General features: G+C 49.8%; 3 protein-coding genes and 1 long non-coding RNA gene across 4 annotated transcripts; 3 read left to right on the top strand and 1 right to left on the bottom strand.

Annotated features, from left to right (window-relative positions):
- The first annotated feature begins 3,802 nt into the window (after nt 1-3,802).
- Nucleotides 3,803-7,843, top strand: HOXA7 (homeobox A7). The gene is made up of 2 exons (XM_074272200.1): nt 3,803-4,371; nt 5,784-7,843. The coding sequence occupies exons 1-2, from the start codon at nt 3,996-3,998 to the stop codon at nt 6,086-6,088; spliced, it is 681 nt and encodes a 226-aa protein (XP_074128301.1). The 5' UTR covers nt 3,803-3,995; the 3' UTR covers nt 6,089-7,843.
- A 1,315-nt stretch (nt 7,844-9,158) lies between these two features.
- LOC141545182 (uncharacterized) lies at nt 9,159-14,965 on the bottom strand. Its single transcript, XR_012482921.1, has 3 exons — nt 14,837-14,965; nt 9,944-10,008; nt 9,159-9,284 (listed from the first exon to the last, which is right to left on the bottom strand). It is a non-coding gene; the product is annotated as an uncharacterized LOC141545182 (long non-coding RNA).
- On the top strand, nt 14,295-16,801 carry HOXA6 (homeobox A6). The gene is made up of 2 exons (XM_074272198.1): nt 14,295-15,112; nt 16,536-16,801. The coding sequence occupies exons 1-2, from the start codon at nt 14,674-14,676 to the stop codon at nt 16,799-16,801; spliced, it is 705 nt and encodes a 234-aa protein (XP_074128299.1). The 5' UTR covers nt 14,295-14,673.
- A 37-nt stretch (nt 16,802-16,838) lies between these two features.
- HOXA5 (homeobox A5) lies at nt 16,839-21,905 on the top strand. The gene is made up of 2 exons (XM_074272197.1): nt 16,839-19,570; nt 20,721-21,905. Exons 1-2 carry the CDS (start codon nt 19,012-19,014, stop codon nt 20,969-20,971), a joined length of 810 nt encoding a protein of 269 aa, XP_074128298.1. The 5' UTR covers nt 16,839-19,011; the 3' UTR covers nt 20,972-21,905.
- The last annotated feature ends 1,878 nt before the right edge of the window (nt 21,906-23,783 follow it).

Genomic DNA, 23,783 nt, shown 5'->3' with positions numbered 1-23,783 from the left:
ACAGATCTGCGTTTGCTCATGGACACATTGCGACTAAATGGAGAACAATTTCTCTATAGATAGTTGATGTGTCACAAAATGTATTGCACACACACATAATGCGTAATAGATACATAGATAGATAAACGAGTATTTATGTATTTATACATGGTAGGAGCCCACATAGATCTATTGCCCTAAAGGCCACCGCGGTGTCCAGATTGTCCAAGCCGGGAATTTGGCCAACCGCTGGGCAAAACCCCCTGGAAGTAGCGGCCTGCCTTACCCCGGGTTGTGTCAGCAGAGATTCCGAGCCCCGGGTCCGCTGCCCACACATGCCCCGGACTGGCAGGAGGGCCTCGGGAGCCAGTGCTGCGCTGGAACTCCGAATGATTCGGCCAGGCTGGAGAGCGCGGGCCGCCCGGCCACTGGTAGTGGCAAGCGAGCTTTCCTTCGCCACCCTGGCGACGGCGGCTGCGGCCCGAGCCACCTCTCACTGTAATTCGTTGCTAATTTTCACGCGTCTGTAATGAGTTTATCACCGAATCCCGCCAGTCCTGAGATGTCCTGGATTACAAATAACAAATACTGTCTTTGCTCAGTTGGAGCAGAGACTGAAAAGAAAAGCGGCAAAAAGCGCCGTGGAGAAGGGCATTAAGAAATGCAGAGCTGGCAGAGAGCGTGGGGCTGGGGAGGTGAACGCTAATATGAGATCGTTGTTTGCATTAAGATGTAAACGGAAAACTTTTATTGATTACAATATTTCTAGCTCTAGCTCTTCAGAGCCACATCCAGGAAAAGAGAGCTAGGAGCTATAAACACATCCAGGAAAAGAGAGCTAGGAGCTATAAACTCCTGGTGGCTTTTCTCTCCAAATGAAATAGATCCTCATCATTTTCGAGTCTGATGTGTGATTGGATCCATGGCGCCGTTCTAACTCGATGAGTTGCCTTTGTATAAATGTAAGGATAGGGGTGTGTGGATCTAGAGCCATGCGAGCACCTGTGTGCGCGACCATTTCTCCAAAATAACGTTATTATTCTTATTTCTATAGCGACTCTAAGAGCGCTTGTTGAAGGGCGAACCTCCGCAGACCTAGACAGAATTTTTGACTTTGGAATATAATGTAACCTGGGTTGGGGGGGATTTCAAATGCACAAAAAATGAGAGGGGATACATAAGGAGATGGATATGTGTTATGTTGGTGTATATAAACACATACAAATACACACGTGTACACAATATATTTCCCCTCTCTGAATTTCCCCATTTCGGGCCGGAGCTATAGGCCTATCCCCCAGGAAGATACTTGCAGAGGTTTGGGGGCAGCAGTCGGGGTGACCCAGGCAGAGAACAATCCGTCTGTCCCACAAGGGGAAGGGGCTTGCAAACAGTAGTTGTGGATATCCCAGGCACAGCGGGCTGAAATTCGTTCTGTTTCTCCCCACTTCACATCCCACGCTCCTGCTTCCCCAGCCCCTCAGTAAAGGGCATGGTCTGTTTGAAATGTCATCTCTGCAAACCCTGTCGCCTGTGCTCTCGGCTGAGTCTAGACAGGGGCTGGGCAGCCTGCTTCTTTCTCTTGCATCTTAGTCTGTTGTCACCAGAGGAACAATTTATTGGTCTAAAGCAGCCTAATTCAGTCGCTTTGATCTCCTGAATCGTCTTCTTGTTGCCTTTGCTTTTACTTAACGTCGTCAGGCCTCTATTTCCTACCAGAATTTGATGCTATTTAGGATATTTGGTCTTTTTCTCTTCCCCCCATTCAACCCTCCCTCTCTTACTTGGGATGAGGCTGGCTTCCTGAGATGCCATAAACAGGGATCTCCGGATATTGGACCCACTAGTTCTGAACAATTAAGTGCCCAGACAAGGGGTCTGGGGCCCAGCTCTGCGCCAAGACCCACCAGCCCATCTCCTCTTCGGGCCCAATGTCCAATGAGCCACGGTTCTCCTTTAGCAAAATTTAGTGACATTCACTTAATTTTTGAATTCTGGGGTGGTTAGGCTCTGCCATCCTTCCTGAGCCCCAATCCACCCAGTGCCTTTTGTGTATTTTTTTTTCCAGAGTGTCAACACCCATTGAGCGTACAGCCAAACACACCGGCCAGGAACCATCTCAAGTGGTGAGCAGCGCTTTGTACCCAAGAAACCAAACTCTCATTTGCAGGAGAATTTCCGGGGCAATCTATTGTGCTCCCTCCAGTTTATGATGTGCAATACAGGCGGGCAGTAAAAGCTGTCCTGACCCAGGCCCTCTGTCTGAGGGCCGCAGCAAAGTCATTTTACGATCCGTTTAGAGGAAGGGCTCGCCCCGACATCCTCAATGGAGAGGCATTTCCATTGTTGGAAGGCAGGCTGGCCTGGGGGGGGGGGTGACGAAGCTGCTTGCTTAGCTTGACTGGAGGGGGGTATATGGGGGGAAATAAAGGTGGCCTTTTGCAGCCGAGCCTGGGAAAGGTAAGTGTGTATTGCACTGGCCTGAGTTTGTGACTGTGTAGGGGCTTGGGAAAAACTGTCTGGAAAGCAGCTGAGAAGGGGGAAAGCAAAGCTTTGCATATTACGCTTTCCATTCCTTTCCTCATGATTTAAACTGATTCTCTAAAGAGATAGCGCTCTGAAGTTCCTGAGAAGGACACAACATTGGCCCTCACCTCAATTCTAATTTCTGTTTTCTAGACCTGTGTTCTTGTCCCAGTACATGACCATATTTACAGATTCAATGGGGGGCAGCGGGGCTGAGGTGGCCGAAGGGATCCTTCTTTAACTCAATTCGCTTTTCCGATTTGTCCTTGAGGCTGTTGAGCCCGAGGCCAATGGCCTAACTTGGAAGGTGAGGGGAGAAGGTTGGAGTGTGTGAAAGGGGTTATGGTAAGTGTTGGCTCCCTCGCCCCAGTATTGCAGGGTCCTGGTCGTAGAACAAAGGAACGTTAAAACTGGCTTCGTAGAGACCCTGAATTCTCCAGTCAGGCCAGCGGGTTAGACTGGAATGGAAAGGGGGTGGATGGGCACGAAGGTAGTCTCCCCTTCCAGAGAGGCGGCTTCTGGAGGAAGGTAGCCCCAGTGACCAAAGAATGAGTCGGGTGCAAAGTGGAGAGACGGGGAAAAAGGGGGTTTGGGAAATCCGTTTTGCACATTAGAGTCATTAATATAGGGATATTTCATTTCTTCCTTTGGGGGGAAAATTAATGCCACAATTGCTCAGTCAGAGATTCTCTGAAACTTTTACTTCACTTGGGACACATGGTTCCAGTTTAATGTGATGACTTGTTTTGTTTTAAAATTTAATTTTAACTGCATCTGGAAGCGACTGTGCCTTCTTGGCAAGCCCCGGGAGGACACCCTGCTTGTAACGGGCAATTTGGGAGGATGAATTAATAAAGCCGACAGACAGACAGCGGTCGTGCACGGGGGCACTCAAAGTCACCGCTCCGAGGCCCCCAGGCCGGCACCTTGCCCATCCAGATCCAGCCCCGCCAGGGTTCGGGGAGGGGGGCTTGGAGAGTTAGGGAGGAGAAAGTGGGCCACAGGAGACGGCCGTCTGCGAGCAGGAAGAGGGGCGGCTGGTGGGAATGGGGTGGGAAAGACTCGGAGACCGCCTCGGCTTCAGGAGGGGAGAAGTTCGCCGCTGCCCGTGGCCGTCCATAGCAGGGGTGCAAGCGTGCAGGGAGTCCCGGGGCCCGAGGGTGCGCGCGCGCCCGGGCCTCCAGGGGCCCACAGCTTCCGCAGGGCACAGGGCGCAACGAGCACAGAGCGCGCACACAATCCCTCCCCCGTTTGAGCCTCTTCCTCTGCCATGCTAGGAGGGAGGCTGGAGTCACCCTGAGCTCTACCACCTGTGATGGAGGAGGAGATTGGCGGAGGCCGTCATATGACCGGTCACGTGCTGGAGGCAAGCTCCGTCCAAAAGAAAATGGGGTTTGGTGTAAATCTGGGGGTGTAATGTTACCATATATCACGCTACCTCGTAAAACCGACACGGGAGCCTGCCGGACAACAAATCACAGGTCAAAATTATGAGTTCTTCGTATTATGTGAATGCGCTTTTTAGCAAATATACGGCGGGGGCTTCTCTGTTCCAAAATGCAGAGCCGACTTCTTGCTCCTTTGCCACCAACTCTCAGAGAAGCGGCTACGGACCGGGCGCGGGCGCCTTCGCTTCCTCCGTGCCCGGCGTGTACAATGTGAACAGTGCCATTTATCCGGGGCCCTTCTCGTCCGGATACGGCCTGGGCTCAGACGCCTACAACCTGCACTGCTCGTCCTTCGACCAGAATATCCCGGTCCTCTGCAATGACCTAGCGAAAGGCAGCTGTGAGAAAGCCGAGGCGAGCGCCCTGCACAGCCAGGCAGACACCAATTTCCGGATATACCCTTGGATGAGGTCTTCAGGTAGGGGCAGCGGACACAAGGCGAGCAGGACAGAGGAGAGGAGCAGGCAGGAGACCACTGGCCTGGAGGGGAAGGACAGGAGAGCACCGGCTAAGGCAGGGGAGCACAGGGGAGCTCTGGCTGGGGCAGGGGAGCACAGGGGAGCTCTGGCTGGGGCAGGGGAGCACAGGGGAGCCTGGAAGGGAAGCAGAGGAGAAGGCAGAAGAAGGGAGAGGGGAACGAGGAGACAGGACAGGGAGGAGAGGGGCACAGGCAGGGCAGAAAAGGAGGAAAGGACAGGACAGGGCAGGGCAGGAAGGGACAGGAGAGTGAAGGGGACAGGACAAACAAGAGAGAAGCAGGAAGGGGGAGGTAAGAGGGCAGGGCAGGGCTGGAGAACAGAGGCCAGGCAGGCAAGCAAACGGGGAGCCAAAGTGACTCCTGTCAGAGCCAGCCTCCATGGTTTTAATTATAGCAGAGGCGCCATTGCGTAGAGAGCCCGTAGCATTGTATGTAAATGAGTATCATAAAACTTTTTATTGCCCAATTAATGGGTTCTATCCTCGTAAATTTATTTAACTCCGTTTGCTTTGGAATTTTTAACATTAAGTGTATTCGATCGCCATTTTCTTTTCTTTTTCCTTCCGCCCCCCTCTCTCTTTTTCTTTTTCTTCCTGCACGGAGAGAGGAGAGCTCCTGAGCCACTCTCGCCCCTCCCCCGTCCTCACCACCTGGAGCTCGGGCAGATTTGGGGGGAAAGGTTCCAGGAGGTTTAGGGAAAGAGAGAGGCGAAGGGGAACAGGGAGTACTGAGGAGGGGACAAGAAGACAGGGGGGTCCAAGGCGAGCTGGATTGGGGAGAGATGCCCACTTGGCCAGGGAAGCTGCTTTGGGAGTTGGGCACGATTGTGGGTCCAGGAGGGAACGGAGAAGACGTCCAAAGCAGTAACCGTCAGCTATGTGCATTGGCTCCGGGTAGCTGCTGCTGGGCCCCTCTTCGACTGGAAAAGCAGATAAACTCCCCTAACTTGCCCCCAGTCTATATTGCTAACTTCCCTTTGTCAGAACAGGCATTGTGGAAACTTAGCCGGCTGGAAGAAAAAAAAAAAGCCTTCTAAAGTTTGGCAGGGACTTGATGTTTCCTCCCCCACCCCACCCCCACCCCCATAAAGATCTGTTTTTAAAAATCTCTTATTATCCAGACACCCTCCCCAACTTCATAGACAAGTGGGGGCAGCAGTAACTGGAGAACTGGCTGGGGCTGGGGTGGGGGGGAGGGGAGGGAGGTCGAGTAGCCGAGCGGGAGAGGCGAGAGAAAGAGGGGGTGGGGGCTAAAAGGTCTGGGCGCCTGGGGGAAATAAGGAACTTGTCCTCTGGCTCCCCGGCTAATCCCCTCGAGGGGGGCTGTTCTCTCGTGCCTGACACTGTTCGCAGGTCCGGATCGCAAGAGGGGCCGCCAGACCTATACCCGCTACCAGACCCTGGAGCTAGAGAAGGAGTTCCATTTCAACCGCTACCTGACCCGGCGGCGGCGCATCGAGATCGCCCACGCCTTGTGCCTCACCGAGAGGCAGATCAAAATCTGGTTCCAGAACAGGAGGATGAAGTGGAAGAAAGAACACAAGGACGAGGGATCTGCCGCCCCGGCCGCCGCCGAGAGCGCCTCGACCACCCCTTCGGCTGGGAAAGTGGAAGAGGAAGAAGAGGAGGAGGAGGAGGAAGAGGAGGAGGAGGAATGAGGCTGGAGCTGAAAGAAGCCCGAGCCGCCCAGCCGAGCTGTGGAGTCTGAGGGATGCACGTGACAGTCGGAAAAGCGTCTTTAAGAGACTTATCCGTTTTATTTTTAAAAAAGAAAAAGAAAAAAAAAAAACAAAAACAAAACCTTCCCCAGGCAGTCCCCACCCCCACCCCACCCCCAAACCTTCCTCCCTTCTAGCTCAGCTCCTAAGACTGGCGGTGCTGAGGTATCCAGGAAGGCCGAGGTATCTAGTCTATGTCTTCCTCTCCCCTTCCCCTGCCCCTCTTGCTCCTCCCTGGGTCCCTTGGAGTTTCCTAGCTGAGTTCCTCTACCCTGAGCCCGCACAGGCCCGGGCCCCCCTGCCAAGTCGGTGCCCTCGGCCCCGTGGCTGCTATCCCTACCCCTGGCCGAGGGATCCCGACGGGTACACAGCGCTGGCGCTCAGAGAAACTACCTAACAGAGTCCTTGGGCTCGGTCATCCCCTTGATGAAAAGGGCAAGGGCGTCCAAGCGCCCACCAAACTACCTAATTATGCCATCCCAGAGCTCTGGGGGCTTCCGTTTCACAATTCAGAACCGTCTCTTTCATTTTCCTTCCTGAAAGGGCAATAAGAGCAAAGGTGGGGAAGGAGGAGACGTTCTGACAACTCACAAAAACACAATTACATAAATACACACACACCTAGACAACCACTACACTCCAGCAATGAGCTGTACTACCTATCTGATTTCCAAACTACCTATTTTTTTGCTTCACCTACCTAGCTCCTTCATTAAGACTGTACTTTAGAAATCCGAGAAGGATTAGATGCTAAAGATGACTGACAAAAAAAAAAAAAAAAAAAAAAAAAAGAAAGAAAGAAAGAAAGAAAGAAAGAAAGAAAAAGTAAAGAAAAAAAGAAAAAGGAAAAAAAGAAAAAAAAGGGAAAAAAGCATAATATTTTCAAAAAAGCTTTTAGTCCACTTGACTGGAGCGCTTCTTCGTAGCTTGGGCAGAGAACTGGGGACCAGGGCTCACTGGCTTCTATTTAAATTGAAAATGATAATAATAATAATAATAATATATTTATTCCAAAGCGATTCTAAATGAAATCATATGCTGCAAACTGGCTTTCCTCTCCTTGTCTGACCATTCCGAATGCAGAAGAAAATACCTCCGCTTCTGGGGAGGAGGCAAGGAGGGCACCCTTTTCCCCTCGACTGGCACCCCATTAGGCTTCTGCTTGGCCAGCCTTCCAAGGGCTGCAATATCCTCTGAACCAAGTTTCTGGCGAAAGTGACCATTCCCTGTCCCCCGTACTTATATACACCTTCTCCTTACCCTTCTCACCTCTCCACCCCGCTCTGTCTTGCCCCTCACCTAGTGTTTAATATTGCTGCCCTGACTTTTCCTACGATAACAAATCCTGTATATATTGAGTTTTGGGGGCCATTTATATTGTCTTGAAGCTTATTTGTAATCCCTTGCCCCGACTCGGGAAGGCTGTCTGTCATTCATTGGGATACCTTTGTAGAGTGGTGTTTTGTTGCTAACTCCCATAGCGAGGCAAGCGGGCAGGGCAGCTCTAACGCCCTGTGGAGGCTGCCCAGTCTCGCTCTCGGCCTCTGTCCCCAACCCCGTCTCTGGTGTTCCCTCGTGTTCCCGTCAACTTTGGCTCTGCCGTCCACGTAGGTCTTGAGCGTCCCAACTGTGTGTGTGTGAACTCCGTGGAGGTGACTGTTCCAGTCTCGCCCCCGCCAAATGTGGTTTATGTTACATAGAAAAAATAAAATATATGCTTGGTGACAATAAGACTTGGTTTCTTTATTCGCGCTCACACACCATAAAAAGCACTGGGGGAAATAAAGGGGTTTGGGTGCGGAGAAGAGGGAGAACATAGCCTGAGCAACGTGGACATGTGATATTAGGACACAAGTTTGGGTTATTTTCAAGTGTGTGTGGATACGTGTTCGTGCACGGACACATGTGAACACGAACAGACACTTCCATCTGTCAATATTGGGCCTGTCCTTTAAATGAGGACCCCCTCCCCAAACTGCACCTCTTTCAGGGTAGGATCCTGGGGGAGGGTGCAGGCAGGGAGGTTCCCTCGCCAAGTTGGCTTTGCCCTGTTTCCCAGAAGTGTCCCTCGGCTCAGCTCCAGATTCTGTCCCACTCGGAAGTCGGGTCCAGCCGAGCTGAATGGGCCTCCCCGAGAATCTGATTCCAGCTCTGGAGGTGCAGGGTCCAGACCGCAAGCAGGACAAAAAAATGGGGCTCGATGGCCGAGCTGTCCGTGGCAGGGCCTGCTGTTGACTGTGATTTTCCCCATCCCGTCCTGTCCGTTTCCAGACTAGCCCAGTCCGTTCTAGGCCATCTCATCCCACCCCGGGGGCTGTTGCGGCAAGGGGCTCTGGGGAAGGAAAAGGGTTCCTAGGAAATCGAAATTCCCTCAAACTCTGCTGCAGCCGGCGAAGAGAGGGGGAGAAGGAGTCTGAAGGCAGGCCGAGAGGGAAGGGAGGGGGAGGAAGGCAGCTCAGGGCTGACCTAGAGGCCCAGAGCTCGACTCTGCTTGCCTCTGCCAAGCGGCCTCCGCCGCGGCCTCCTCCTGGCTGGAGAGCGTCAGATCGCTCCTCCAAGAAAACGAGGGCAAAGTGGGGCTGCAAAAAGCCCAGCCTAGCACTCCTGGGCTGCCTTTCTGGTAAGATGGCGCCTCTGTAAGACCTGCCTCTTCTCAGTGATGAGGAAAAGGCCATAAATCCGTTGTTGTTTATGAAAATTTACAACTTTGCAATACAACTTTATGAGTTGTTCGGGGTTTCCATTGGCCGCTGTCGGTCATGTGGATGGCAACCGTGAACATGAACTTTTTTATAATTTCCCTTGCGAGAATAGAGCTGCATTCTTTTGCTGAGCTCGGTCCTGCTTCGGATCTCGGGCTTTTCAGTCCCTATAGCGTTTGCTCCTTTGGAAGGCGATGGGGAGCGGAGGAGGAGGGGATGCAGGGGCCGCCTCCAAGCCCCGACCTGCCGGCAGGGCCCTTGCCCGGAGCCCGGGGGGAAGGGAAGGTGGGGCACGCTGGATCCAAGCAGCCGACTGGCCGATTTTCGACTCGCAACCTGGCTAATTTCCTGCTTCTTCTGGCACCAAAAGGAGGGCGATTCGTCTCCCGAGCAGCAAGCAAAGCGACAGCTGTCAGACTGACTGGAGTTCCTTCCTGTAAGCCAGAATCTAAAGGTGAGACGCGGAGAGGTAGCCTAGCAGCCCTCGAGCTGACCCTGGCGGGAGGGATTTCGGAGAATATAAATGGACACAGATGTGGAGACAGACATCCATACCCACGGAGACGTCCACACACAGATCCCTACACGTTTCTGTGGACGAGTGGGGATGCATATCTGCCTTATATATTATATATGTCCCACACATCTGGACCCACACAGATTAGTTCTACTAGATTGCGCATCTGGTTGGCCATGGACAGGGCTCAGAATCCTGGCACTGCCAGAGCAGCAAGAGCTGAAGCCTTTGCCTTCGGCCACTCAAACTACCACGGTTTGTCCCTTGAACAAGAGGTTTGCGATTTTTCGCAGGGACCCACGTTTTGGGCTTGCGGGCTTTTCTCCCATAGAGGATTAAAAAAAAAAAAAAATCCTGTTCTGGTGCTGGTGATTCATTTTAATTCGGATTCCCGCCTTCCCTCTCCTACCCCCTCCCCCCAAACAACGAAGGAACCTATTTCCGGCAAAGGAAGGGGAGGGAAAAAAAGGGGGAAAAACAATTAAATGGGCCGGTTTTTATTTGGGTGCGAGTTTTCCCTTCATTTGGGGGGAATTCAGTTTGCCAAGGTAAAAGTAATAAAAGAGAGACACTTACAAATTGAGAGAACCCTCTTGCAATGAGCAGCTTCTCGTTTGGTACGGGATTTCCAGGAGAGAGGTCTGAAATGGGAGAATAGAGGAAATGGATTTGTTGGTGGAATTTGGGGGAGTTGGTTGACTAGGCTTACGTGTTAATTGGCTGAAGTTTCGCTGCTGGTGGAGATGGTTCCCTTAGAATGGTTCGCTTTGTACCGTGGCCAAGAGAGGTTTGGGGGCTTTGGAGCAGATACTGCAGCGTGGACATTGGGGGGCCACGGCTGTTGTTGAGTGACTGTGTGTCCACCTTCGTATATATCTCTGGGTGTTTGTGTACATCTGGAAGCTCGCTATTCCTTTGGAATCCTAAGCGAATTTCTTTTAGTTTAGGACCGAGGACTTGTACTTGACTGTAAGGGGAAGAGATTATGTTAAAAAAAAAAAAAAAAAGAAAAAAGGAAAAGGAAAAGGGGTGTGTGTGTGTGTGTGTGTGTGTGTGTGTGTGTGTGTGTGTGTGTAGGGTTCACAGGCAAAAGGCAAACAGATCGAGACCTGGGGAGGGCTGAGAGGGCTATGTTTTCGTAAGCGATTTGGCATCCGCACGCGTGTTTCAGTGGTCCAGGGCGCCCTCCGGTCTGCGAGCTGCGGAGGCGAGGAGAGGCAAAGTCCTCAGCCCGCAGCGGTGCAGGGGGCCGGGGCTCCGGGATTATCTTGGTATTCATTACCGTAATTCAGAAGGAGCCGCGCGCACTCCTAATGTTAACACCGGCGTTGTTTGTGCTCTGTCGGCTGCTAAAGAATTGTATTTGCATGGCACTGCGGTGTCTGCTCCCCTGCAACTGCAGCAAGGGGGGTGCGATTATTTATGGTGACTCGCTTGGGGCTCAGTGCTGCCACGCTGTGGCCAAAAGCAGTAGCGGCGAGCGTCCCCGGCCAAGGGGAAGCCGAGCCTTGGCGAGAGTGGCTTCTCACTTCCCCTTGGAGGAATTATTGGAGTGAGGGAATGGAGGGGGGGAGGGAGGATGGGCCTAGTGAGAGAGGTGGTGGGCACCTGGTCATTTCTGGATCACGTCCCACCCCAGTTGCTTCTCTGCGGGCCCGTGGATGGCCTGGACACCCCTACCCCCACCCCTAACTACACATTTCTGGAAACCGGTTGCATAGCCTGGAGAGGACTGATTGTGAATAGCATGGCTGCCTCCTCCCCCAAACTGAGGTCCCTCAGGCCCGTGGAATCCAAACAATGGTTCTGGGAGGGGGGTGGGGTTGGGTAGCCAACATCGTTTGGATCTTGGAGTCTGAGAACAAGCTCCGGGGCTCGTGGGCGGCCCAGGGTCGGGTCTGAGCTGCGGAAGAGACGTATCTGGTGTCGGTGGCTAGAGAAATTGGGGTTTGTCTGGAATAGTCGGGTCCAGTTGGGCCCCGCACCTGTGTGATGAGCAGCCTCTGACTTATTGATCCTATTGATGGGAAGGAGACTGCGTGGCGTGGCCGTGGCCCTGCCTGACTGTGGACTTGCTGGAGTTGACACTATTTCATCGGGCGAGACCGAGGAATAGCGGGCAGAGTCTGGGGTTCTTGGAGCCCCGGGCAGATCCCAGGGATAGCCTCTCCCCTTTTGAAGGGCATTTTCGAGGTAAGTGGCCTTTCTCTCCGTCTTCCCTCAATTGCTTTGCGAGAGTTGAGAGGTAGCCCGGGGAGGCGTCTGGCCTCGGAGGGAGCCCCTGGGGTCTGCCTCGTGCTGTGGTCTAGCCCGCTTGCTTGTTGTGTGGGTTACACCAGTTTCCTGGTGCGCGTGTGTGTTGGTTTTGATTCATGAAAAACACCTAAAGCTGGATGGAGAAACAAATTGGTCGGCTGCCAACCTATCACACATCAGCCTTCTAGAATACGCTGGGTTTCAATTTGGTTTTAGTTATGGTATTAAAAAAAAATTTTTTTTCCGGATTAGTCACAACGGAAACAAGGACATAACGTCTTTCCCTTTTACCCTGAGAAATAAGAATTTCACTTGGTCTGGGGAAAATCATATCGAGAATTTAGGCCAAAACACGAAAACAATGACAACTCACCCCAAATCCCAACCCTCACCCCGAGGAGTTGAGGGTGCTGGGGGGATTGAAAAGGCATGTATAAAATGGAAATGTTTACAGAGATAGGCAGGTCAGCCCCGCGCCTCTGGTTTGCACAATATTCCAACAAATACCTTATTTAAAGCTTTCACTGCAAACACCCTACCTCAAATCAGGACTTTCTCCCACGGACTTTTAAAGCACAGATTCTTTATCTCTGCCCATTGTTTTCATTTGGCCTCCATTCTGAAATATGTGAGGGGAAAGATCCTATTTTGGTTGCTCCATCCCAGCCCCTATTTATTTTGGTGTAACTTTCCAGGGAGAGGTTTTGTTCTGGAAATAGGCACGAGGACTTTTGCTACGTCCCATAAAAAAATAAAATGCGTCTGCACACAATCTATTTCTATATCTATATCTATATCTATATCTATATCTATATCTATATCTATATCTATCTATATCTATATCTATATATCTATATATACATATATATGTAGGTATACAAATAATATGTATATATATGTATGTATATAAATTATGTATGTACATATACAAACAACTTACGGGTGTTTGTAAACATATATATGTACCCACCAGATCTCTCCAGATTAGGAGGGTGAAAAGAGAGCTAGGAAAATGGAGGGGAGACAGAAAGATTAACAAAGTTCCTGCTTGATCACTGAAGGTAATTGCTACTGCCACTGATATCGCTGACACCACCAGGATATTGCTGAGAGTTGCATACATTCGCTAGGGTTTTACTGATCTTATAAGCAGCCTCCGGAAATGCAGCAAGATGGTATAAATAGACTTTCTCCAGCCACCATAGAATTCAGGGTTTTAGAGCTAATCCAGAAGGCTTTACAAACAGCACCATAAAAATGCCACTGGGACGCTATTGCTTTTTTTTTTTTGTTGTTGGTTGTTGTTGGATTTTTTTTTTTTTTTTTTTTTAAAGAGATGGATACATCTGCAGGGAAGTCAAAGATCTAGAGGAAGCACCTCTTGGAAAGTCAGCCTGGTTAGAAGCATTCATTTATTCGCTGTCTGGGGCACGCAAGGAGTTAGATACCCAGAATTTCTGGGGCTAACTACCAGAACTCTACCCAGGACATGAGCTCGTCAGATTTGGGGCTGGGCTAGCCCTCCCAGGGCACAGATTTCGACCTTTATAGATGTATCAGTTCATTCAAATGTTCTGAAAGCCAGGGTTCGATCATTTAGTCCTCCGGATTGCAAACAGGGCCAGAGCTGCCTGGCCTCTTTGAGTATTGGCCCACCGCCTAGTTCAATAGAGAAGTCTTTTTAATAAGGTAAACACGTCTCTCTGGATTTCGATTTCAGTGTGTAAACAGCAGCGATGATCTGAGGGAAAAGGAAACGGGAACATTCTGAGGGATTAGGAAGGCCGTGAGGGCTAGGGGAGACCCTTGATGGCTTCGGGTGCCCCTAAACCTTTACAAGTCGCCTATTTGGTTAGTTAGTTAGTTAGCAATCTCCTTCTGCTCTCGGGAGAAAATGGCTGGATTCGGGATCGCTCTTTCGGGAATTAGTCTGGGGAGATGAGAGTGGGGATTTCTGGGTCGCTGTGGCCCAGGTGTTTGGGACCGCAGCATTCATGGGAAGGTCCCTGTGTCGGGACAAGAGAGGTACTTAGTATTTTTTTTTTTTTTTTTTTGAATGGAATGAAGCGGCTTGCGGCAGGAAAAGGGGATCAGAACCATTTAGGACAGTGTCTGTGCCTGACTCTCTGGTCAAGCAGAGTGCAAATTTGCCTTCCGTCCCTTTCCCTCTTTTACAAGGCTCGTCCGGACGAGTTGTCCGCAGGCCTCTTTTAGGGTCAATGGGAGAGGAAGGGGTGACCCCTCTGCTTCCCAAGTTTCAGTAAGCAGAAGAGAGGCAGGAGGCCTTCTTTGAGCTTTGCCCCTCCCCTAGAGCGTGCGGTGGGACTCCAGCGCCCACGGGTGGGAGGTGAAGGAGAGGTAAGGGGAAGGACCCCCTGACCTCGGCCTCCCCCTGGCGGAGCCTAAATAGACGAAAGGGTCCCTTTCTGCAGTTTCGGAGCCGTGTTTGGGCGGGAGGGGGAAATGGAAAGAGATATGGAGTGGGGGGAAATCTGTGTTGTCACGGCCCCTCTCGGCTGAAGATGTGTGTGTTCCAGTTACTTAAGAGAAACAGAGAGAGAGAGAGAGAGAGAGAGAGAGAGAGAGAGAGAGAGAGAGAGAGAGAGAGGGGGAGGGGGAGAGGGAGAGAGGGAGAGAGAGAGAGATAGGGGCCTGGTCCAGGTTCCCCTCCAAGTCTAGGAGGCTGGAGGGCTCTCAAACCCCGGGGGCCCCGAGGCCAAAGAGGCCGAGGCCGGCCCCCTCCCCGGCCGCCCTCGGCTGGCGTTCCGGGAAGAGAGGCGGGCGGGCAGGCTGGCTGTGCGTGCCCATTAATCTGCCGGGTGTGCGGGCTGGGGGTTGTTTGTAACTTTGCTGGCTCGGTCGCCGCGGGTCCCCGGGGAGCGGGCTCCACGGCTCGCTCCCATTGGCCGCCGCGCCGTCAGCTGGTGCTATTTGCTGCTGTCGCTTTTGGCGCTCGGCCATCCAGAAACAAACCAGTTCGATGACTACTAATAGTTATAGCCAGATGTACTAATACACAACAAATCACGGTCCTGCAGAGGGGAGCGCAAATGAGTTCCTATTTTGTGAATCCCACTTTCCCTGGGAGCCTGCCTAATGGACAGGACTCCTTCCTCGGGCAAATCCCCCTCTACCCAGCTGGCTATGACGCTCTGAGGCATTTCCCCGCTTCTTATGGGGCATCGAGCCTCCAGGACAAGACATACACCTCACCTTGTTTCTACCAACAGTCCAACACGGTCATTGCTTGCAATCGAGCGTCCTATGAGTACGGCACCTCTTGTTTCTACTCAGACAAGGACCTGAGTAGCGCCTCTCCCTCGGGCAGTGGCAAACAGAGGGGCCACGGGGAGTATCTGCACTTTTCTCCCGAGCAACAATACAAATCCGAAAGCAGCGTGCAGGGCAAAATCTTAAATGACGAAGGCAGCGACCGGAAGTACACGAGTCCTGTTTATCCCTGGATGCAGCGGATGAATTCCTGTGCTGGTAAGTCATTGGCATGCAATTCCCCCTCTAACCCCACCTCCACCAAAGAAAGAAAAGAAGGGAGGAAGGGAAGAGAGAGAGAGAGAGAGAGAGAGAGAGAGAGAGAGAGAGAGAGAGAGAGAGAGAGAGAGAGAGAGAGCAGATAATAGAAAGAAATAAAAGAAATAAGAAAGAAAAAGTTTTCTTTGAGATTAAAAAAAAGAAAGGGAAAAAAATTCAATGTGGAAACTAGGTTATAGGAAGGCAGGGCTCTTTTCTCCATGTAACGTGACACCTTTGGGGAGTGATGAGGGGCTGCCACATTGCCAAGTTATTTGGGATCTATAACATGGACAATCTGAAAGGGAGGGAGGGAGAGAGAGAGAGAGAGAGAGAGAGAGAGAGAGAGAGAGAGAGAGAGAGAGAGAGAGAGAGAGAGAGAGAGAGAGTGTGTCCATGCTACATCCTCGTGTGAAGTTCTCAAGCCACGGTGGACCAGCATTCTACACACACATCATTAATGATCAATCTCCCTCCACACCAAACCCCCCTCTCCTATGCGCCCTGGAGATGCAAAGATAAATGGAGATGCCCAATCTTCTCTCTCCTAGTGACACCCTAAAGCAGTTGGACGACCCAGTTCTCCAGCTTCAGAATTTGTCCCTCCTACTTCCTCTCCCCCTCTTCTAGAAACTATTCTCTGAATAGACAACTTCTGAGACCCTAGGAACCCTTCAGTTCCTCAGCAAGGTGGGCTTAATTAAGGTGGAGGATGCCCTAAAGACCTTATTTGCCTTGAAGGCCATTAATTTCCAGAAACTCCAGAAAGCCTCTCTCCACCCTTATTTCCTCTGCTTTCCCGAAGTTGCACTAACAGAAGGTCCTTTAGAGCAAGACTGCAGGACTAAAGCACATTTGGAAACTTAGGTCTTGTGCCTTTAAAAAAAAATCCATTTATCTTTAAAGGGGGCATGCTCCATTTTCTTTCGTGCAAGGTGGTTTTGGAAAAATCACCGAGGAGTTGTGAGAGCTGAGGATTTTTATTACTTACAATTTGGCTGCCCTATGATGACTTGCTTTCACTGATACCTCCACAGATGTTTGTGCACACTCACACCCAGGCACAAACACATGATTGTCTGCCTCTCTCTCTATAGAGAGAGGTTAGTATGGCTCCCTCTCCAGTCCCCAATCATTCCTTCGTAGATATCAAAAACACAGAGCAATAATTGTAAGGGAGAAGACCCAAACCAGCCAGGATAAATTACACTGAGCTGTTTAGGCTCCTTGATTACTGCAGAATTAGCCAAGGCAGAAATACCCCGGTGTGCTTGCCCTTCTAGGAGAGACTAGAGGGGGCTAGCTTAGAGCATGTCTTGTTCTTTCTTTCTGAAACCCTCGATCTTTTTTTCAAGGCAATTCCCTTCATGTTTCTTTCTCCCAGGTACCGTGTACGGCACCCACGGCCGAAGGGGAAGGCAAACTTACACGAGATATCAAACCCTCGAATTGGAAAAGGAGTTCCATTTTAATCGCTACCTGACGCGAAGGCGCCGGATTGAGATCGCCAACGCGCTCTGTCTCACAGAACGCCAGATCAAAATATGGTTCCAAAACAGGAGAATGAAATGGAAAAAAGAGAACAAACTCATAAATTCCACACAGCCCAGCAGCGAAGAAACAGAGGAAAAGGCAGGGGGAGTAGAATAACGAATGCATCAGCAAAGTTCCCAGGCCTTCCCCTTTCTTAGCGGCTTTCCCCCCTTGTGTTCTCCTTCTGCCAACACTATTGCTGCCCTAAGTAATCACAGTCTGTTATTTCTAAAGCTGGAGGAGAGGCTATATATTTGCAATCAACTGTGTGTTTCTTAAGAGAAAAAAAAATAGGAGTCATTTAGAAGTCTATTGTGTACATAGCTCCCCTTTCCCTTCTCGTGTAAAGTCAGTTAACCAGGGACCCCACCCCTAGAAGGGACCCTGTTTTCTGTTGGGCATCTCGGATCGTCCGAGTGTCTGCTCTAGTAGCTGCGATTCGCTTCCAGAAGCGAATAGGTGCATGGTTTAGCATCTGAACTGTGAGCTAATTTGGAGGGGGAAAAGCACCAAGCCGGCGTTTCAACCCTTTGAGAAGCCATTTACGGTCGGGGTCGTCTCCTCCCTACGGTGTTTGGGAGCTGGCTATCCAGCGGGATCTACAAAAAGTTTTACGGTAGTAAGCAACAATGCAACAAGACATAAACCAATAAATCTGCTGAACAAAGAAGGGAAAAGACAGTTGGGGTCCCCCCGCACCCCCTCCCCCCAAAAAGACCTCTAAGAGTCATTTCGCCTCGGGCAGAAACGGGCAATGGAAGAACTTTCAGGAAACAAAGAGTCGACTAGAAGGAGCTATAAAACTAATGTTCCCAAATGAAATCGGCTAAGTATAACTGGGAAAAAAAGCAACCTTCCAGGCAAGGCAAGAAAATCGGGGCACTGAACTTTGCAGGCTCGGGAGAAGCCCGATCTTTCCGAGGGTGCAGTACCACGGTAGTCCCAGCTGCAATTCCAGAAGATCGGGTTGTTGTTGCTTCTCCCTCCCTCTCTTTAATGTCAGTAAGAAGGGGGCATTTTTTTTTTTTAATTAGGTGGTACATTGGCCTGAGCTTTCCGCATTTCCAAGTGGCTCATGGGCTCGGTCCAGACTGTTTCTTATCTCTCTGCTACCTTTGTCATTTACTTTCGAAATTCGAAGCCCAGGAAAATAAAGGCGACAGCCCGAGCTGCCCTGAAATGCTTCTATTCTGGCTCTTCTTGAATTTTTTCTCATCAGAGCAGGACTCCCAAAGCAGGTCTATCAAGCTATCTCTGCATCGCCCCAGCACAGCCTCTGCATTTTCGGGGAACCAAGCCTGGGCACAGAGATATGCAGCCAGAAATCCCCTTGCTTTCAGGGCTGGCCGGATCGGGCATCTGGAATACGAAGATTTTCTCCGAGCTCTGTCTCTAAAGCGATTGGAATAGCTATCTATGAAAATCATATTTATTTGTGGGGAAAAAAATAATTCGGCGGGGACCATAAGATTGTACGGAATTTGACCTCGCCTTGGAAAACTACAACACAAAAGCTATCTTTGCTAGATGTTTGTCATTTAAAATCGGCAGGGTAGAGTCCCTTATGCGCCTGCAGAAAAGAGGGCTGTGATTGCAGCTGCTGAAGGGGGGGAGGAGAGATTTATTTCTCCAATTGGGTCAGTGTACATCACCCTAAAGAAATAAGGTGATTTGGGTGTTTTGCAGAATTCTGACCTGACAGCGGGACCAAAAAGAAAAAGAAAAAAACCCGAACTAGAAAAACAAAAAAGGCAACCCACACCAACAATTAGAGGGGAAGAAAGGAAAAAGAAAAACAAGTGGATGCGAAATAATCAAAGTAAACAATTTTCCCCAGTCTTTTGCATTATCGTTAGTTTGGTGATCTGCAGCTGATAGCCCTCACAATTGGTACATACTAATGGAACGGCGAGGGAAATGCAATAATTTTGCTATAATGGGCTGTAACCTCAATTCGACCCCAGCCCTGCAGCCCCTGGTCGGCAGGGTGAAGATCTAGCTTGTCTCCAGAGGGTGGCGCAAGAGTCCGACTGAAAGCCGGGAGCTGGTGGCGGGAACGCGCCCGGGGCGCGCGCGCCGAGCCTCCAGCATCCACCCAACTCCCCCATTAGTGCACGAGTTTACCTCTAGAGGTCATCAGGCAGGATTTACGACTGGACAACAAAAGCACGTGATTTGAAGTCGTACCCCATATTTGGGTGCCTACGTAGGAGGGAACCAAGTACATGTCCCAGTCATTTCCATAATTCATCATAAATTGTGCAAGGGTGCTATAGACGCACAAAACGACCAAGAGCCACAAATCAAGCACACATATCAAAAAACAAATGAGCTCTTATTTTGTAAACTCATTTTGCGGTCGCTATCCAAATGGCCCGGACTACCAGTTACATAATTATGGAGATCACAGTTCCGTGAGCGAGCAATACAGGGATTCAGCGAGCATGCATCCCAGCAGGTACGGCTATGGTTACAATGGCATGGATCTCAGCGTCGGGCGCTCAGCTTCCAGCCACTTTGGTGCCAATGAGAGAGCCCGCAGTTACCCCGCCAATGCCACCTCGGCGTCCACGGAGCCCAGGTATAACCAACCTGCCACGTCGTCTCACTCGCCTCCACCTGACCCTCTGCCCTGCACCGCCGTGGCCGCTTCGCCTGTCAGCGAGAGTCATCACGGGGTGAAAAACTCGCTAGCTAACTCCACGAGCACTTCGTCCAATTCCAGCAGCACTCACATAAGCAGAGAGGGGGTTGGCACCTCGTCTGGGACTGAGGATGACACCCCAGCGAGCAGCGAGCAGGCGAGTGCCCAGAGCGAGCAAAGTCCAGCCCAGCCAGCCCAGCCTCAGATTTACCCCTGGATGAGGAAGCTGCACATAAGTCATGGTAAAGCTAACCTTGGGCGCTCTCTCCTCTCTCTCTCTCTCTCTCTCTCTCTCTCTCTCTCTCTCTCTCTCTCTCTCTGGCCGCGATTACCACGAGCTCTGTCCTTCACTGCCTGTCTTTCTTCCCCTCTCCCTGCCTAGCTTTTCTTTCTGCCATTCTCCTCCTGTCTGTGGCTCTCTTTCCTCTCCCTCTCCTTCTCGCCTGAATCTCCCTCTGTCTCTCTCGTGTATATCTAGTTCGCTCAGTTCCACCGTGCTTGGAAATGGGATAAATCAAATGGCCGCTTTACGAGACAAGTTAAGGCGTAAAAGAAAGACGAAAAAGCAAGAAGGAGGGAAAGAGGCAAGGCGAGGGGAAAAGGGGGAGCCGAAAGAAATCCGCAACCTTTCTTCCTCACTCCCAACTCAAACAGCTGAGGGGGCACAGAGGTAGATATTGGGAATGGGGGAAGTGAATAGGTGCTTGACACGGCGGATAATTTATTAGCAGGGCTATCCTGGGGAAACAGCGTTACTAATTATATCCCCCCCAAAAAAAGGAGTTTAGAAAATAATAAGGGCAAGAGCTCGCAGGGTTATGAAGTTGGGGGGGGAAGCGGAGAGTAGGCATAAATGGGGGAAAAAGAAAGAAGCCCGGGCGTGAACGGTGGAACAGAGGGCAGGCTGGGGCGGGGGTGTTCATTCTTCCCTGGAACTTTGAGGAAGGATGACCCGGCGGCCACTTTTGGTATCGTAAAATGGCCATTATTAGGGGGCTTTTAGGGCATCGTAAAAGTGAAGCGTAGGAAAGCTGGGAGGGTTGTGCCTCTGGGAGACTAAGCTTCCTGGGGTGGGGAGGCAGAAAGCAGGCAGCAGAGGGGGAAAAAAAAAGCCACAGCTCCAAGCTTTACATCTGCTGATTGTTCGCCCGTCGCCAAACCGTATTGTTTTCTCTCCAGAAAGGAAAGGGAGAGGAAATTGGGGGGGCGGGCGGGGAGGGGGGGCAAGAGAGAAGTGGAGAGAGGACTTGTTGAGCGTGTTCCCCCCCCCCCCCCAGCCACTGCAAAATAACAATCGTCCAGAGTCTAACGGTCCCGTGGCTCTCGTGGGCTGCTCAGGACCTTCGGGCAAATCGCTGCGGAGTTTTAAAATCAGTGACTTTTTTGTTGCAGACAACATAGGAGGACCAGAAGGCAAAAGGGCTCGGACTGCATACACCCGCTACCAGACCCTGGAGCTGGAAAAGGAATTCCACTTCAATAGATACCTGACCCGCAGAAGAAGGATTGAAATAGCACATGCTCTTTGCCTCTCAGAGAGACAAATTAAGATCTGGTTCCAAAACCGGAGAATGAAATGGAAAAAAGATAATAAGCTTAAAAGTATGAGTATGGCCGCGGCGGGAGGGGCTTTTCGCCCCTAATTATCCGAGAGTTTAAAAGTACTGAGCAGTATTAGTGGAACCTGCGCCTAGTGTCAGTACTAAAGGTGACTTTCTGAAACTTCCTCGTGTTACTTCTGTGAAGAAATCCTGTCCTTGTCACCCCCCCCGCACCCACCTTTTAATCATGAGCCTGTTTATGAGCATTATTATATCGCCTGTTTAAGTGTATAAGTAGATCTGCTTTCTGTATATTTCTTTGTCCTGAATGGCTTTGTCTTGAAAAAAAAAAATAGATGTTTTAACTTATTTATATAAAGCGAGCTGTGTTACTTGAAGTAACTGTAAAAAAGAGAAAAAAGAACAAAACAAAAAAAAAAAAAGAGAGAGAGAGAGAGACTCTCCTCCTTCCCCCCCCCCCCCAACCTTGTTTAGTGCCAATGTCGTGTGTTGCACTCGATCCGTCTCTTTAACTGTGCATGTGCGTGGAAGTGTCCCTGTCTCAATAGCTCCAAGCTGTTAAAAATATTTTTATTCTAACTACCTATATTCCCTGTGTAACTAACTAATGCTGTTGTAGAGATGACTTGATGAGATACAAGTTAACTTCTTATCAACGTGTAGTGAATAGTGAATCTGTGACGGCAAGTGTGACTCGAAGCAGTGTCTGTTTTGCTGTGCCTTTGTACAACTCTTTGCACGAACTCCTAAAAAAAAAAGTGGCTTCTTATACGCGCAGCTTCAGTGGTGTCTGTTTTTGTGAACAAAGTTACAAATATAGTCCAAGTCTGGCTGTTTAAAGCAAACTGTGATAAGCTCTTTTTTTTTTAATTATTATTATTATTATTTGTTTTTAAAGAAAAAAAAAACCCTGACTGGAAACAAAAAATAAACTTTCTATTGTAAGTTCTCGTGAGCTGGTTTGTACCAAATGGTGAGCTCGTCCTTTCTCTTTGCCTCTTTCCCCCCCAGACTCTGAGGCTCGGGGTCTGCAGCGAGCCCCAGGGTCAGCGGAATACCTGGCCAGTGAGGGCCCGCTGGTGCAAAGGAGATAGCTAGAGTGTATCGGCCAGTGAGCTCTCTGCCACTGAAACTTTCTCCTAACTACCTCCTGAGAGAGAGGTAGAAATCGCAGGACAGAAGCCCTCATCACACTGCCTGCCTTTCATTTACCAAAATATTTGCTATTTGGGGGAAAAAAAAAAAAAAAGGAAAAAAGAAAAGAGAAAAGAGAAAAAGAAAAGAAAAAAAATAAAAAGAAGAAAGAGAGAAATCATGTTCTTTGTTAAAATACCCTCCTCGGCTTCACAACATCTCTACTTCATTCTTAAACTGCTCTTGTGGTCTCAACTAGCTAGCTGGAGATCCTGGTATTTCCAGGATCCCAAGCCCAAACCCTCTTCGCCAGAGTCAGATCCTAACACCACCTTCCCCCACTTCACCCTTAACAGATAGGATTCCTTTTGCTACAATTAATTCGCTACAAATGTAATGTTACTTACCCCCATCCTAGCTCGATTGGTTAACTCTTCTGAGCTTCGAAGAGCAACTAAAGATTTGCACATTTACTGAGTGCTTACATTGATGCCTTCCTTTAAAAGTTATAAAACAGTAAACTTTATAAGCCCCAGTTCCGGCTATATGACATTTGGGTGCCAAATGAATAGGGTTTTGTCTATGAATTAGATCGTAAAATCATCCATAGCACAGACAGATAGGCTCACTGGCTATAGAAAGTCACGTGGTGCCATTAAAGTAAGTTTTATGGTTTTGGGGAGTTGACATCCAACATTATATACCACATAACATATAATCTCACTGACGCTGGACTTCATTGGACTCTTTTGCAGGCTACATGTGGCACCTGGTCATTCAAGTGGTCAATTTTAGGGGCAGAAGTGCCCAAACCACGAGTTCTCAAAACTCTCTGAAAAATGGCTCCTAGCAAGTTAAGGTAAGTTTGACTCTTGAGTTCCTTACAGTTTATTTGTCCAGTGAACTAACTCTCTCTCAGTTCCTCTGACTGTCTCTCTGGTTCAGTAACTCTGAGGGCTGCCACTGAATTCAAAAGAGTAGAACAATTCAGCCAGACTATGAATCTGCCTGCAAACTTGTTTCCTTTCCCCAAAAACAAGTGCTAACAGCAAGCTCTGAAATTTTTACCAGTCCCATCCAAGTAAACCACAATAAGTGACTTTGGCAGAGATTAATACTGAGGCCTAACTTTAATTAGTTGGACTACCGCAGATGTTAATGACTTCCGCTGCTCTCTGTGTCTGGTCTATCCAGTTTGTAAAAAGATGATTTTTGTGTGTGTGAGAATGTGCATATGTGTATAGTGTGGGTATGTGAGTGTGTTGGTGGGAGGGAGAAAAATCTGAAAAGCAGGCTCTCAGAAAGCCCTGGTCCTGCATCTTGGCTAAATTTTCTCTGAACCCTGGTGGTGGTGGGTGGGTGGGAGCTGGCAGGCTGGATCCTGAGGGTTCTGAACCAGGCTTGGAAAGGAGTCTGGGCCAGGGCACTCTACTCTAGTATCAAGGGTTAGGAAGGGTAATATTGACTTGCCAAGCCAGCTGGTTACTAATTTCTTGACTGGGCAATGTTTGTGTGTATGGAGACTATTGAAATATTCTTCTCAAAGACTGAAGTCATTTGGCAGGGTCTGAATTTAAGGGATCCTTTCTCTGTCTTACCAGTTTCTGTAATGTTCTGGTCCAGAATATCGGCTAGGAGGCGATTTAAAAGGCACTTTTCACCCTTGCAGGGCCACTCAGCAGACTTGGATTTTAGAGAATGGAAATCATGGTATAGACAAGAGGATAGATAGAGCATCCCTGGAAATGTAGACGCCAAG

Source organism: Sminthopsis crassicaudata, chromosome 5 (genome assembly GCF_048593235.1).
Source record: "Sminthopsis crassicaudata isolate SCR6 chromosome 5, ASM4859323v1, whole genome shotgun sequence".
Taxonomy (NCBI): Eukaryota; Metazoa; Chordata; class Mammalia; order Dasyuromorphia; family Dasyuridae; genus Sminthopsis; species Sminthopsis crassicaudata.
Note: the sequence above shows the minus strand (reverse complement) of the source record. Positions and strands in the feature narration are given on the sequence as shown.

Bases quoted from the DNA above. Each gene is read 5' to 3' on its own strand.
- HOXA5 (XM_074272197.1), top strand. From the start codon at position 19,012: ATGAGCTCTTATTTTGTAAACTCATTTTGCGGTCGCTATCCAAATGGC. The intron at 19,571-20,720 runs GTAAAGCTAACC...TTTTTGTTGCAG, and splicing joins GAAGCTGCACATAAGTCATG to ACAACATAGGAGGACCAGAA.
- HOXA7 (XM_074272200.1), top strand. From the start codon at position 3,996: ATGAGTTCTTCGTATTATGTGAATGCGCTTTTTAGCAAATATACGGCG. The intron at 4,372-5,783 runs GTAGGGGCAGCG...CACTGTTCGCAG, and splicing joins CCCTTGGATGAGGTCTTCAG to GTCCGGATCGCAAGAGGGGC.
- HOXA6 (XM_074272198.1), top strand. From the start codon at position 14,674: ATGAGTTCCTATTTTGTGAATCCCACTTTCCCTGGGAGCCTGCCTAAT. The intron at 15,113-16,535 runs GTAAGTCATTGG...TCTTTCTCCCAG, and splicing joins GCGGATGAATTCCTGTGCTG to GTACCGTGTACGGCACCCAC.